Source organism: Octopus sinensis, linkage group LG15 (assembly GCF_006345805.1).
Source record: "Octopus sinensis linkage group LG15, ASM634580v1, whole genome shotgun sequence".
NCBI classification, from domain to species: Eukaryota; Metazoa; Mollusca; class Cephalopoda; order Octopoda; family Octopodidae; genus Octopus; species Octopus sinensis.
In genome coordinates this window covers 56375424-56391960 of record NC_043011.1, presented here as the reverse complement: position 1 = coordinate 56391960, position 16537 = coordinate 56375424, and the positions used below count along the sequence as shown (strand labels likewise).

At 37.5% G+C, this 16537-nt stretch overlaps 1 protein-coding gene across 1 annotated transcript in view; it reads left to right on the top strand.

Moving 5' to 3' along the window:
* Positions 1–16537, top strand: part of LOC115219837 — a 104249-nt gene that overhangs the window by 7080 nt on the left and 80632 nt on the right. Inside the window, exon 2 of the mRNA XM_029790123.2 lies at positions 9507–10079. Coding sequence (XP_029645983.1) covers positions 9611–10079 — 469 coding nt within the window. The 5' untranslated portion in view covers positions 9507–9610. The remainder of the gene's footprint in view (positions 1–9506; positions 10080–16537) is intronic.

The following is a 16537-nucleotide window of genomic DNA, read 5'->3' as shown; positions in this document are numbered from 1 at the left end:
TTCACTCACTCTTAGCTCTTAGCTTCCCATACATTTTACTCATGTATCTATCAGCGTCATAGACAGAATACTTTCACTTTAGTCTTCCTCAAATCACTCTGTCGCTATTTACTTTCATTTTATTCGTTGCCCACTGTGTGTGTGCGTTTGCGTGTGGTGTAAACCAGACTAAGAAAAGCATTTGACACACACACCAGAATGTGAGTTTTCTGTAAATTTTGCTTAATTGGAGTTTAAATTTTAAAAACTGGACCTGGCATGACGCGATGCATTGTACTCTTAAAACTGCTAGGTAAATTGTAATTGAAGAAATCCTATATTGTAGATTTCTATAACTCCCAAAGGGAGGCAGCTAAAATCTGCCTTTTATAATAAGAGATATTATATAGATAATAATAATAATAATGATGATAGTGTATCATATGGTAGTCTAGCCAGTGTGAAGGATGAGCAAGTTTACAAAAATCTTTCCCTCTCAGCATCTTAACAATGTCTTTGAATTCTGAACTCAAACGAAGCCCTGTTTTTTTCATTTTTCTGTATCTCAGACATCTCTATATATATAAACGGCAAATGTCTGTGTGTGTGTGTCCTTTATACAAATCCACAATTTTTTAGTTAGAGGGCTCGCACTTTCTGTGGTCATTCAAAACCGTCCAAGGGTGGTCATGCACATCTTTACATTTCCCCAGTCACCATTAAAAAAATCAATAGAAGTGACTTTTTTGTGAATTTTCTATCCAAAACCCAATCAAAATGCCTGAAACTTGATACGCCAATTGAATGCCAGCTAGCTGTATGCGATTGGTTGGAGATTTGGACAGTACTCGCGCGTATGTGCACATGCACGCAGCTGTATATGCATGCACTAGCACTATGACCCGGCGTTGACGGGTCATAATGCTAGTCTTATATATAGTTATTTGTTTGAAAAGACACATTTAAATTTGGCCTTTTATGATTCTTTCTGGGACATGACTTAGAAAGCATAACTTGGGAAGAACATAAAAGTTTACGTTAATCAATTTATCCCAATGTTTGTGATTTCTCTTTGCTTCTCCGCCAATTGTTGCTAAACTTCACCACTTTTCAGTTTGATAAAATCTTTATCAGAGAGAATAGAAAATGACTTCTTCATGACATTATTATTGAGCTGTCACTCACTCCATGGCAAGTACCATTGGTAGCTGCAAGAAACCAGTGCAATAACCAGGTTATTGACTTTTCACAAATAACAAATTGCTTTTGCTCTCCAGATGCACATCCATTTCCTTATACTGAAAATCAAGATCTTCTGCATTTTATTTTCTACAATGAATTCAACAGTAAACTGATTCTGAAAGCAGCATACAATGATGTATATATATACAAATTATATATGATGTATATATATATATATACACATTGCAAATCAAGCCGGTGGATGCTTACCATTTCGTGTGTCTTGTTCCGTAAGCACTTTTCTAAGAGTGATGGATGGTGTAATTACCAACAACGATATCAAAAGAGTCTGGCCTGTCTTGATGTTACCGCCATTAGCAAAACTACCGAGAAGTTCAGTAGGATCTTGACTGAAACATCCATTTGTTTCCTTGGATACAAAATAGAAAATAATTCTCTGCAACTTGACCCAGAAAGATTGAGACCCTCTCCTCATTGATTTCCTGATGTCTGGAATACTAAATAACTTGTAGGTTTGTTTAGTTATCAATCTTGATAGGTATCTCCTTTCTCAGAACTAATTCAGCTGTTACTAAATATTGCTTTATCATTGCAGAAGAGACACCTAAAGACATTAATCTGTTTAAAGCTTCAATTGCTAATCTCTCTCTCTCTCTCTCTTTCTTTCTTTCTTACCCAAAGTTCAACTACATGCTGAAACTTGTTTCTCAAACTATAATTTTGGCTGTTTTTTCACAGTGTAATAAACCTGTCACTTTCTTCCCCAGAACTCTTGTTTGCTCCAAGCAAAATCTTTTGTTGAAAAGGAGTCTATGGCTTTTGCAATAAGTTTCAGGAAATGACAAATATTTTTACTTTGATGCTATTCTATATTACTCATTGCTCAGTAAGCCATCTCATTCGTATTTAACCTCAAAGGCAGAGGTAAATATGGAATGATGATTATCACTCTAAAATTATGATGTTTGACACAAATTTGCCAAAGATAACATGGCTTGTGATGCTTTTATCAGATACTCATCTATAACATTTGGAATCGGTTTTATGTCAGCTATTGTACCATTTTGAAGAGTGATTTGATTATGGCACTCTATTAGGTTTTCATTGGAAGATATTGAAAAGTCTTGTGATAAATGCATCATATGATGCTTGGAACTGAAACTATGATTCTACTATCTTCTGTATACCAAGCTTATTCATACAACTCCTTGAACATCTTAGTATCAATCTCAAAAGTTTTTCAGTCATTGATTAACTTTGAGCATCCATCTTTAACCATGATTATGGATGAATGCTCAAAGGTTTCCATTTGAGTTCTCAGATATGGCAATATCAATTTGCTATCTTTGAAATAAATTCATCATCATTTACATTATTTACATTTGACGGATATTTGTCCTCATCATGTTTATTGTTAACACATCGTTTTGGCTGATATACCCTCCAGCCTTCATCAGGTGTCTTGGGGAAATTTCAAACCTAGGTTCTCATTGCTAAGGTATTTTCAATGTTATTATTATTATATGCCCATGGGCATATGGCATAGTGGTTAAGAGTGCAGGCTACTAACCCCAAGATTTCGAGTTCAATTCCAGGCAGTGACCTGAATAATAATAACGATAATAATAACATTGAAAAATACCTTGGAATGAGAACCCAGATTCGAAATTTCCCCAAGATACCTGATGAAGGCTGGAGGGTATATCAGCCGAAACATTGTGTTAACAACAAAGAAGATGAGGACAAATATCCGTCAAATGTAAATAATGTACATAATTCCTCATCTCTTAATTACAGACCTGTAAGTTCATCATCATTAACACTCTATCTTCAATCCACTTAACCTGAGTATCCGAATTTGTTCCAAGATACAAATTCTACAATTGGAGCTGACTGGCAGGGTAGACCAAGAATGAGATGCTTGGTTAGTAATTAGTCTCAGTTGGTCATATTTGGAAATCCAACCAAAAGATGTAATGACAAAACGCTTCTAATAAGACCCCCATGGAGGAGGTGAATGGTAAAAGGGGGTGAGGGGTTAGAAACAATAATATTCAAACCGAAACAACAGGTCCTATTGAAAGCAGTGAAGAAGCACATCAAAGGGGAATTTTGTTGGAAACACTTTCCCTTTTGTTCAAGGGAGCTGACAGAAAGATGAAGGAATTACATTTTGAGGCAATCCTTTTTCTATGCAATTAAATTACTCCTTTGTCCTGCAACCCACCAGATATCTTACAAAAAGACTAACTTTCACTCCTCAATAGAACAGTCTTTACTTGAACAATCTGACTGAACCTGGAGATTTGCTTAATTGGTTTAATCATCATCATCATCATTTAATACAGTTTAATCAAAATAATTATTATGAGTTGAAGGTCAGTCCTGTTAAATTAATTAACCTTGATCATCATTAAGCTTGTAGTGTCATCATTATGCGTGGTGGTGACACAACTCATCATCATCATCATTATCATCACCATTTCACATCTGTTTTCCATGGGCTAGACACTTCAACAGGGGCTGGCAATCCACAGGGTTGCATCAAGCTTTTCTGTCTGCTTTGGCAAGATTTCTATGGTAGGATTCCCTTCCTAATGCCAACCATTTCACAGAGTGGATTGGGTGCTTTATACGTGGCACTGGCACCAGTCAGGTCATCAAGTAACTTGGAAGACAAGACTTCAACTGAGGTAGGTGTAACATTAAAGGAGGTAGCTTTGTACCAGATGATAAAAAAAAAACAACAAATGAATGACCATGGGATTGCACCTAGAAAGTTCCCCTCCGAGGCACAAGTTCAGGCATGGTTGTTTTAGGGACGACCACCAGTCACCCATGCATACCAGCCTCCCCTCTACACACCGCCGATGTTGTCCAAGGGAAAGAGAATGGCCGAAACAGCTTGGCGCCAGTGAAACATAACAACTCATTTCTACAGCTGAGTGAACTGGAACAACGTGAAATATAAGTGCCTTGCTCGAGAACGGAACACATAGCCTGGTCTGGGAATTGAACTTACAATGTCACGATTGTAAGCCTGATACTCTAACCATTGAGCCATGTACCTTCACTGCCAGCTGAAGGTACATGGATCAGTGGTTAAAATATGATATAAGGATAGAGACAGGTGATTGTAGCAGAAGTATGTGGTTACTGCTATAGGAAGAGAGAGAGAGAGAGAGAGAGAAGCTAATGGTGACCCAGGTGGTCAAATTGACATTTATCTCTACTAGAAACAGAATTCCATTTGGAAGACTGAGCTGCACAGGAAATCGGTCAAACTTTGGTTCCATTGAAGAGAGTTTTACTGATGGATGTTGTAATGTTGACCTGTTGAAGATGGTCACCCAAATAGGCTGCGGCTGTTCTGTTGATGAGTAATGCAGTGGAATGTTGCAGAATTGGGTTTAGTAATCATGAGTAGGAGCAGGTTGAAGAATCTGAATTTCATTTTTTATGAGCCACCGGCATGGAAGCCAATCAGCTGTTCTAGCAGCGAGCACCATCTGAGCGTGATTGCTGTCAGAGCAGCTAACTGGCTTCTGTGCCGGTGGCACGTAAAAAACACCATTCAAACGGGATCATTACCAGCGTCACCTTACTGGCACGTGAAAAACATTCAAGTGAGGTCGGTGCCAGTGCTGCTGGACTGGCTCCTGTGCAGGGAGCATGTAAAAGACCACTTGAGCGTGGCCATTGCCAGTGCTGCCTGACTCGCCCTCGTGCCAGTGGCGCGTAAAAGCACCCACTACACTCGGAGTGGTTGGTTTTAGGAAGGGCATCCAGCTGTAGAAACTTTGCCAGATTAGATTGGAGCTTGGTGCAGCCATCTGGTTCACCAGTCCTCAGTCAAATCATCCAACCCATGCTAGCATGGAAAGCAGATGTTAAACGATGATGATGATGGAAAGCAGCAGAAAAGTTAAAACTGAAAGCTACAAATTTATTATTTCTATATCTCATTTCACTATAATGCATTATGGTGTTCTTTAGTCGAAGGGTGAGAACCAACTGTTTGCACTGAATACGGACAAGCTGCATTTGCATTTCAAAAATGGAAGGGGACCATTCTATCAAATGATTTCATTCTTGTTAAGTGTTTCTTGTCAAAAATGAAGATTTAATCACCTCAATTCATTTGTAGAGTTGAATGTGAAAGACTTTTGCCATTTATGGTTATTCTGTGTTTAAGAAACTAGGAATGCTGCAGATGAGGTTACCAGCCCAGGTTCACTGACATTATTTTTGATTCTCATAGTTATTTGATGATTCCTATTTAAAGCATGACTCACCTATTTAAGGTCAAGCATTTCTTTTACTTTCTTGACAGTGGAAAATTTCCCAGGAAGGACTTCTGCTTGTCAAACATACAGTCAAGTACAATTTTTTAATACAATTTCAAAGTTTACTCTCTCTCTCATCTTTGACAAGAATTGTCATGCTACCAAAGGTATGTTTACTCACTTGAGAATGATGGTTCTCAGAAAAGAGAACAGAAAACGTGGTTCTGGGTTCAGTCCCATGTAGTTTATGTCACTGTAACCTAGCAGTTTGGCAAAACAGACCGACAGAATAAATACTTGGCTTATAAAGAGTAAGTCCTGGGGTTGATTTGTTTGACTAAAGGCGGTGCTCCAGCATGGCCACAGTCAAATGACTGAAACAAGTAAAAGAATATGTGTGTGTAGGAGCCAAGATGAACTCCAAACATTTATAGGCTAGTAACTGCTGGCTGAAACTAAGTCACTAACAATGTTATTCTTGTTAAAGAATAGTAAATTTGTTCTCTACCAAATGGGTTGAGTGGTCTTCCAATTTAACAAAATTGCTTTTATTGTAACATAAAAACAAACATTAATGTGTGGGTGGGTGTACCTCTGTTTGATTCCCCATCACCACCACTTGACAACCAGTGTTGCTTGGTGGTCTTCATAACTCAGCAGTTTGGCAAAAGAGGCCAGTAGAATAAGTACCAGATTTAACCCTTTAGCATTTAAACTAGCCACATCCGGCCAAAAGTATTCTGCCTGTTTTATGTTCAAACTGGCCAGATCTGGTCTCTCACACCAACCCTACAATATCATTTTAAAAATTAACAGCTACCTCATCAAAATCTCATAGCTACAAGATTAATGAATCATTAGTTCAAAACAATGAGGATAAAAAAGCATTAATTTTGGCAGAATAATGTGAACACTAAAGGGTTAAAAAATAAGTCCTGGGGTTTTTGTGTTCAGATAAACCCTCCAAGGAAGAACCCTAGCATGGCCGCTGTCCAATGACTGAAACAAGTGAAAGATAGAATGAATCCTATATTTACTTCTGATATTTTTCCATGTTTTATTGATATTGGAGGTGGGGTGTGTGTGTGGAGTTAAGGATAAAGTTAATTCCAGTTGGATTGGATATCAAGAGAAGCGACATAACATTTCCCCTCCCCTTAATCTGACGTTCGGTTGATTTTTATCCAGCAGCCTCATGTATGTGATAATACAATGTTTAAAGAATTTTAATGCTTTGCAGCTGTTCAACTGCCAACAAGGCTGTTGGTTTGTGCTTTGCGGATCAATAAGTTGCTAACCCTTCATCAATGTGTTGCTAACCCCATCAGCTTGCTACATGTTGCCTTATTTGGACTTGTTGTTGTTGTTGCAGTGGTACTTTTAATACACAGAACTGAAGTACCAGTGTCATGACATTGGAGACATCCATCTAGAATTGAATTACCCACCCTAGTTCCTTTTTTTTCCCCTTATTTCACAATTTCAACTGATTCCTTTCCAAGCTTGAATAAGCAGTTTGGAAACTATATTAAACTAACAAATAGACATGGAGGCTATGCACATGTATCTCTGCATGTGTGTGTGTGTCTGTGTACACGTGTGTGTGTCTGCACATGTGTGTGTGGTATTTCTTGAATATCATTGATTATTTGTTTTCTGTATAACAGATCTTGAAAATGAAATGTAAGCTACGAAGAATAGAAGTATTCTAGAATAATGCTGATTCTTGAAGTAGTCTTTGATAATAAACTGCCAGGTTTGAAGATGCTAGTAGTTATTTGAAGAACCATTTTATCATGAAAAGCGGTTTATACATACATATATATATATATATATTATATATATATATATATATATATATATATAATGTATATATATGTTATATATATATATATATATATATATATATAATATATATATATATATATTATATATATATATATATAATGTATATATATGTATATATATATATATAATATATATACACATACATAAACACACACACACTCACACACATGTAATGTAAGGAAATTGCTTTATGTCTATACTGTTAGCAATTTCTTTGTAGGATCACAAGTGTGTTTGATTATACTGTGAAATAATTTGCAAGTGAAATTGTACCGCATAAAACTTCACTTGAAAAAGAATGTGTATAGGAATGATAGCAGTGTGTGTGTGCACACTCATACACACACACACACACACAAGCTCAATAAAACACAACTGTATTGAAGAACATAACGCACTGTTTGGTGGATAAATGAATGGAGGAAGCTGTTTACCTAACTCATGATAGAACAAGTGTTTTTATTTAATTTCTCTTCTGCCAAAGAGTTTTCATGTTGGCAACACTAAATGCCTCTGTAGCATTTAGTTCAGCTGCTTAACTTTACAAGTTAAAATCCTTCCAATATTGATTTTTCTGGGGTTGATTCGGTCAGATTAAGCCCCTACCCAACAATTTTTGGCTTTCCACTGGTTTTCCGCTTCTATGTTTTCAGTAGTAAAATGTCATCTTACTCTTTTACCGTTTTGGCTCTTCTGTCATATATACCAACTGAAAATTATATACACTCATTATATGTTATATCAAGTGTAATTTATTGTATATGCAAATTACTAAAATTATGTGTGGTAAGAATGGTTCTTGGTTCAAGTCCTACTGCTTGGCACCTTGGGCAAGTGTCTTCTACTATAGCGTTGGGCTGACCCAAAGCCTTGTGAATGGAATCGATAGATGGAAACTGAAAGAAGACTATTATGTATATATATGTATCTGTGTCTGTGCCCCCCCCCGTTTGGCAACTGGTGTAGGTGTGTTTACGTCCCCGTAACTTAGCAGTTCAGCAAAAGAGACTGATAGGATAAGTACCAGGTTTATAAAAAAAAAAAGTATGAAGGTCAATTTGTTTGACTAAAAGTTTTCAAAACAGTGTTCCAGCATGGCCACAGTCTCAGCTGACTGAAACAAATAGAAAAGATGAAAGATAAATCAGAAAATTCCTCATGATCTTTTAGAGTCATCGTATTTGATGGCACAAAATAGAACACAGGCATATTAGACATATCCCTATTCTGGCAGGGTATGTTCAGGGTAAGAAGTTTTTAGTTCATTAAAGCATGGAATATTTAAAGCAACCTGTCATCCAGGACCAGGGTGGGGCTTTTTTTTTTTTGAGACTTTCTGTTTTTTTTTTTAAAAAGTGTGTTTTATGTGTCATCAAATACAGTAACTTCTGTTATCTGCAGGAACGACTGTCTGCTAAAGACGTTTGCTTTGCAACCATGTGGTTTTGTGTTCAGTCACTGGGAGAGTATTTTCTTACTATGGCCCTAGGTTGACTAATGCCTTGTGAGTACTAAAACTTGACCTGTATGTATATATATGTATATATATGTGTGTATATGTGACTGTTTATATTCTCCACTTCCCTGAAAATTCACTAAGATCTGGACAGTGATGCTGACGTTTTGCTGTCAACAAATTGCTTGGTTTCTCTGCTTTAACGACAAGTGGGACAAAAACTTCCTCACCTTGTAAAATAGATGAGGGTTGGTGGCTGGAAAGGTATTTGCATATTAAAACAGTCCCTCAATGATATTCTTTTAAATGGTGCTAGCATGGAAAACAGACATAGAATGAAAAAACAAACCAATGAATGTCCGTTTATTAATAAAGTATTTCATCCGATCCACCACAAGATTCAGTCCTTGGTGTGGTGTGGTGGCTTGTATGCCTCAGTGACCCAGAGAGCTATACTACCAGAATACAAGCTCCTTATAGGGCTTCCCATGCTGGACAAGTCAAAGGATAGAGGCCAGACTAATATGGACCTACTCTTCCCAGAGGTAAAAATGGTTTGTGTAGGGCCAATACCCCGACCTAGGAAAGAACAAATTTGAAGAAGCATCAAAGACAACTGAAAACCAACAAGACGTGGGAGAGGAAGATATGAGGATGATAATTGTGATTGTTATATAAAATGTGTTGTGTTGAATTAATTTTGAGCCTAACGTATATTTTGTAATTTGTTGTAGGAAAAAGTGAAGCTGTTCTCTGGTGTATTACAATGCTAACTGTGCAACTGTTTAACATAGATATATGAGAAAGAAACATTTAAGAGTGAGGCTGATCAGTGACCATGCGATTTCATCATGTGCATGGGTCAGCTGTCACTTTGTCCAACAATCGGCTACATGCTAACCGAGATGAAAAGCACTTCTGTGATGGTATTGTATTTGGTGACCAACCTCTGAAAATTGGTGTTCGGATCTCTCTCCAGATGACTTGCATTACGACTTGGAAAGGGGCCTTACGAATAGGAGTTACATCCAATGACCCACAGTGTTTCCTTGAACAGCACACATTACCACGTTACCTTTATCCTGATCTGGTTAAACAGGAAGGATACTGGGCACGTTTAGTGAACGAAAAGTTTGCTGTTTCTTATCACATCATAACATTTTATGTGAATTCCATCGGAGAGCTTCAACTGTTTGTCAACAATCACTACATCGGTGTTCTGCTGAATGGAATTCCAACACACCTCCAATTGTGGTTCCTGCTTGACCTCTATGGAAATACATCAGCTGTCAAATTGGTTATTACAGGTAATTAACTTTCATTTTCTGATTGCACAAATACAAATTTACTATATTTATTGGCCTATAAAATGTGTGGTTTTTAAAATTTTATTTTGAATGTATCAGAAGAACTGATAAAATATTGTTAACAAGCCAAATTACCACAAAATGTTTACTCAAACTAACAAAAAATTGTTTACAGTATGCTGGATGTTATGTAGGGAAGTCACATCATCTCGTTATACCTTCTTGCCCAGCATACATAATCCACACCTGATATATATCTTTCATTATTTAATGACTGGTTTTTGCCTTTAAGAAATATTTCTTTAATTATCTTAATGAAAAATTTCCTTAGAAAGATGAAAGGAATGTTAACAAACTCCCATGTGCTTGTCGGCTATTTGCAGTGGGTGGATGACAACAAAGTCATAGCAGTGGTGATGTGCCACCCCTGATGGCCAATAATGGCTACACAAAACATCACAGCCAAAAATAAGAGTTTTACATCTTGTATGGCAATTCTCTCGACCAAAACATAAACAACCATACAGTTGAACTGAAAAAAAGACAAAGTTGAAATATGGTGCTCCTGTAACGTAGTGTATTTCTGATAAATTCATGGTTTCATATTTTATTCCAGTATATTGTCACATTTTACTTACATTCACAGAATCACACATTTTCTTTGAAAAACCAGTTTAAAATATCTTTCAATAAGTGTGTATTATAAAACATACTGAATTTGTTTTTTCCACAAAATATTCTTGAAAAGATAGGGGTGCATCTCATGCAAGAGCATGTCTTAGATTCTGGTAAATACAGAAAGTTTTCTTTAAATGTCAAAATGCATGAGATATTCTCTTTTTAATAGCCTCTATAATTTTTTCAGATTATTTGCTTCATCTTTATAGATGAACAATTTTTCAGTCTAGATTTTAATCAGTCTCCACCTGTCTCATCAGGTGTCTTACTCCTTGATGAGTACTAATTGCTATGACCATTACTCAGAGGATTCATCACTTGGTAGAAGTGTGTATCATGTTTTCACTTCTTGTTTTATGTATCTATGCCAATGTGAACAGACATAGGCACTGTCTCAGTCCTCCCACCCTTGTCCCAGGACTATCCCAGCACTTCATTGGTACTCATTTTTTACTGAGTACTTTAAAATGAAGTACCTTACTCAAAGACATAAAATGTTGCTTAGTGCAAGAATAGAACTGACAACCTTCTGATCATGAGCTCAACATCTTAGCACTAAACACACATTCTCACTCCACATGTGCACTCAGTTCCAAATTAGGAACATAAACTTGGATAAAAAACACCGTCCACTACGTCCAGTGGATAGGAACATTGTATCTCTGAGCTTATAAACAAAGGTTACGAGGAGTTCAAATCTAGTTTAGGACTATGTGCATATCCAACATTAAGACATGCAATGATTACAGGAGATAGAACTGACCGAAATGAAGGAAATGAAATGCTTTCATTCCCCAAAATGGAATCTTCATAAAATTCCGTTTTTATCACTTTGCATCCATACAGAAACGACTGAATAACTCTGCATTAATTATGGACCCTCGTTACATTTAGAAGGCCTCCTATAATGAAAGTCAGGCACAGGTATAGCTTTGTGGTTAGGAAAGGCGACGAGCTGGCAGAAACATTAGCATGCCGGGCGAAATGCGTAGCCGTATTTCGTCTGCCGTTACGTTCTGAGTTCAAATTCCGCCGGGGTCGATAATTTAAGTACCAGTTATGCACTGGGGTTGATATAATCGACTTAATCCGTTTGTCTGTCCTTGTTTGTCCCCTCTGTGTGTAGCCCCTTGTGGGCAGTAAAGAAATAGGTTAGGAAGTGTCTTTGCAAGCACATAGTTTGGAGTTCAGTCCCATTGTGTGACGCTTTTATATAGCCCTAAGGTGACCAATGCCTTGTGAGTGAATTTGTTAGATGGAAACTGTGTAGAAGCCTGTGATATATATGTGTACATATGTATCTTTGTGTCTATGTTTGTTCCACCACCATCCCTTGACAACTGGTGTTGGTTTGTTTATGTTCCCTTAACTTAGCAGTCCAACAAAGAAGACCAGTAGAATAAATGCCAAGTTTTAAACAAAAAGTGCTGAGGAACAATTTGTTCAGCTAAACCCTTCTAGATGGTGCCCCAGCATGGCCACAGTCCAGTAACTAAAGCAGGTAAAAAGTAAATGATTAAAGCTAGGTTTACTTAATCAAGTCCATCTTGGGATTAAATACCACCACCTATTTCTATTTCTTTATTACCCACAAGGGGCTAAACACAGAAGGGACAAACAAGGACAGACATAGGTATTAAGTCGATTACATTGACCCCAGTGCGTAACTGGTACTTAATTTATCGACCCCGAAAGGATGAAAGGCAAAGTCGACCTCGGCGGAATTCGAACTCACAACGTAACGCAGACGAAATACCGCTAAGCATTTCACCCAGCGTGCTAACGTTTCTGCCAGCTCGCCGCCATGAATACCATCACCACCACCACCATCACCACCACCACTGCCACCACCACCACCATCACTAACACCACCACCATTACTGCCACCACCACCACCACCACCGTCACTACCACCACCCAGTAAGTATTTTTGCAGACTTCACATCACTGCAAGCATTTGATACTGATGTGAATTTTTCATATCACTGAATCTCAACATTAATCTCTGATATCTGGGTGACATATTTTGTAATTAGGAGCCGGAAGAACAAGCAATGCGAATATAACTGAAGCAGGGAAAATTGCTGGAACTATTTGTCTCTGTTTGGAACCAAATGTTTTCCTCTGTGAATGCCATCATCATCATCATCATCATTTAACGTCCACTTTCCATGCTAGCATGGGATGGACGGTTCTACTGGGGTCTGGGAAGCCAGGAGGCTGCACCAGGCCCAGTCTGATCTGGCAGTGTTTCTACAGCTGGATGCCCTTCCTAATGCCAACCACTCCGTGAGTGTAGCGGGTGCTTTTTACATGCCAGGCGAGGCTGGCAACGGCCATGATCAGTTGGTGCTTTCTATGTGCCACCAGCATAGAGGCCAGTCGAGGTGACGCTGGCAACGGCCACGTTCGGATGGTTCCTTTACGTGCCACTGGCACTGGTATCACAACTGCAATTTCCATTGATTTTTTGATCGATTTCGATTTCACTTGCCTCAACGGGTCTAGTTATTAATCTTAAAATGCATATTGTTAATTCTTGCTGCTTCAAGTAGTATACTCTTATTGGAAGAAAACGACAAAATTGATAGTTTGTAATAATTATTTGCAGTTGAACAACATTATTGCATGCAAACAATTGTAATATTTGGTCAGTGTTGGTATGAAATTATTCACCAGTTGAAGAATTTATATACGTACATCTGAAATAAAATTCAATGTTTTACATCAATCATACTCCATACCCTTAAATAAATTGCAAAACACCAATAAATAATTTGTTTTTATCTGTATATTGATAATTTAGGCATTACAGGATTAAGCCTGTGCACCATGTATGAGGTTGTATCTCAGTGATCCATGGACAGAATAAGCAGATGATGTAGAGAGAGCTAGGCATGGAGTGATGTTTGTATGATAATTGTTAGCCACTACACACATTTTTTTCTCTCCTTGTTTTTTCTGTGTCCCTTTCTGTAGAAGAGCGTAGGCTCGAAACGTTAAAGACTTTTTCTGTTCCTAAGCATTATACTAATACATCTGTTTGTTTTGTACACCACCTGTCTTCGTCTTTTGTTTTTTTCGTAAACTCTCCCTATATGATGCTGCCCAGCAGAGATTACACAGAATGAAGATGAGTGGAGAAGAGATGCTATTGAGGGTAGACTTACCCAGCTAGCTTTGTAAACAGGCATAAAACTGGTGATGAGAGTAGTGGCGGTGGCAGGGTGGGGAAGTGGCTGGATGACAAGCAAGGGGTTGTTGTTTGCGTTTAGCCTGGGCCAATCTTTATGGTGCCGACCTGTTATTCAAGGCATTCCAGTTTATAGCCATCTTGTTTTCTAATTTGCAGATATGCCATATTTTCGACTACATTTTCCAATGTTTTTTCTATCTTTAAAGATATTAAAGACAATAGGATGTGATTTGAGAGAGATTTAGCTCTTACTTCTAGCAGATTGTATTAGAATTATTCTTCTAGAAAAGGAGTTCCCTCGACTTCAATATTAGCGGTGGTGAGGATAACGATGATGGCAGCCAGTGTTGCAACTGTTTCCTTAAGTTTGCGCTAATATGATTTCGTTAATTTATTAATTATTTCCTATATTTTTTTAAAGTATTGTTCAAATGTTGCTATGAGTAAAGCTTGGTGGAAATGCTGGGTTCCGCCAGCTGTTTTGCTTTAGATAAACTTTAATGAACAAATTGTTCGTGATATCCCAGTGACTCAACAGGTTAACATCATTGCTTAATTAATCATTAATTCATTATGATGAAATCAGTTCTTTAACCCAATCTCTTCTTTGAAAATTTGTTTTCAATAAAACTAGTAATTTAAATTCTTTTTTTTTTTTAACCTGCAACTTCCGGTGAATTGTTAAACGATAAAATAATCTGTGTGTCTTTAGCAAAGCAATTATGAAAAAACAAATAATTTTAATATTGCCTCTTAGTTTAATTTATTTTCTTTAAAATTTAATTGCTCAAGTTAATCTAAATATTCTTTTCAAGAAATTACTTGTTTTTCACCTGGATGTTCTAAAAATCTAATTTATCATCGATTTGATTTACAAGCATAATTGTCAGTAAAGTTTGTAAAACCAAAAATTTTAAAATTTTGGTCTTACTAATTATAGAGGTTAGATCGTTAATATTTTGTTTACCATTAACAAAGGATTACCCTGATAAAAAGTCCAGAGTAATAAATACTGGCCTCTCATCTTTTTACCAAATCGTGCTAAATGATAGAGTCTTTATGTAGTCACTCAGCATGCTAGAAATAGCAGCCAAATCACACTTGAGAAAAAAAAGGGGAAAGTAAAGGGAAGTCTCATCTGATAATATAGTCTTCCATATTATGTGAAATTGCAATGATAATATCTTTGATCATAGACCTGCCTGATCTAGACTGGTCTGGTGTGAAATAGTGACAAAAATGGCAAAAAGTAGGAAACACTGAAATAGATTAGTGTTGAAGGCTGGTGAAAGAGAGTAAGAAGAGGAGAACCTTCTCTTGGCTCAGTGAAGAACTTGCCTTTATCATAGAAGGATGATGATGGTGATGATGGTGATGATGATAGTGATGGCCTTGCCGCATCCACTGCTGATGCCAATGTATTTATTTTGTACAGCTGCTGATCTGGTTGCCAGCCTGATAGTCGTTTCACACTACTGTATGTACAACATATTGAGATTATGTTATCACAGGTTTAGAAAATATTATCCGTAGTTAATGAAAACAAACGTCTGTCTGTGTGTGTTTCTCTCTCTCCAGATATATATCACCATCATCATCATCATCATTTACTGTCCACTTGTCCATATTTGTTTAATCTCCAGACCTGCCTTGATTGAGCAGATTACAGTCAAAAGCATTTCAGCCACTGGCAGAAACGTTAGCACGCCGGGCGAAATGCGTAGCCATATTTCGTCTGCCGTTACGTTCTGAGTTCAAATTCCGCCGAGGTCGACTTTGCCTTTCATCCTTTCGGGGTCGATAAATTAAGTACCAGTTACGCATTGGGGGTCGATGTAATTGACTTAATCTCTTTGTCTGTCCTTGTTTGTCCCCTCTATGCTTAGCCCCTTGTGGGCAATAAAGAAACAATTTCAGCCACAACTACCTCATACTTTTTGTTCAGATTCACTATATCTGGGGCCATATTCAGTTTGCTTGTCTTTATGAAGATTTTGCTGCTGTTTTGGTACAATTTGTCAGCACATAGAAACTCCCCTGCCAGCTTGTGGCTCAGCTATTGGGTCACATAGCCCCCCCGAGGCTTGATTCAACCACTGGCTTATAGATCCTCCTTGCTGTCTCAGCTATCTTGTTGTCCCCCTCCCCTCAATGGTTCAGCCTCCTCTGCTAAGTTTTTAAGAGCCATTATTTGGGTCTAGTTTTATAGGGTTAAGCAGATAAAAGTCAAAATTCTTCCCCTGTAAAAAAAACTGTTCTACATTTAGGGTAACTTTTCCGATGATCTGATGATCATTGCTCTTCAGATCATTTTGGTGTGTTAAAGTTACAGATAAACCATCTTTTGTAGGAACACAACAAAAAAACTTGTAATTGTTTTGTATTGGTTGTTGGATTCTGTAAGCAGACCTCATTCTGTTGCAAGCATTTGGACCAGTTTGAGGATAACTTTGTCTCTTCTTCCCATCAGCCTGGGAGGCCTTGAAAAAATACAAGGTCATAGAATAAATGGCAAATAAGATTTAGTTTAATATCATATCTTGTCAGTCCTATCTCAACTAGTAGGCACATGACCTAGTGGTTA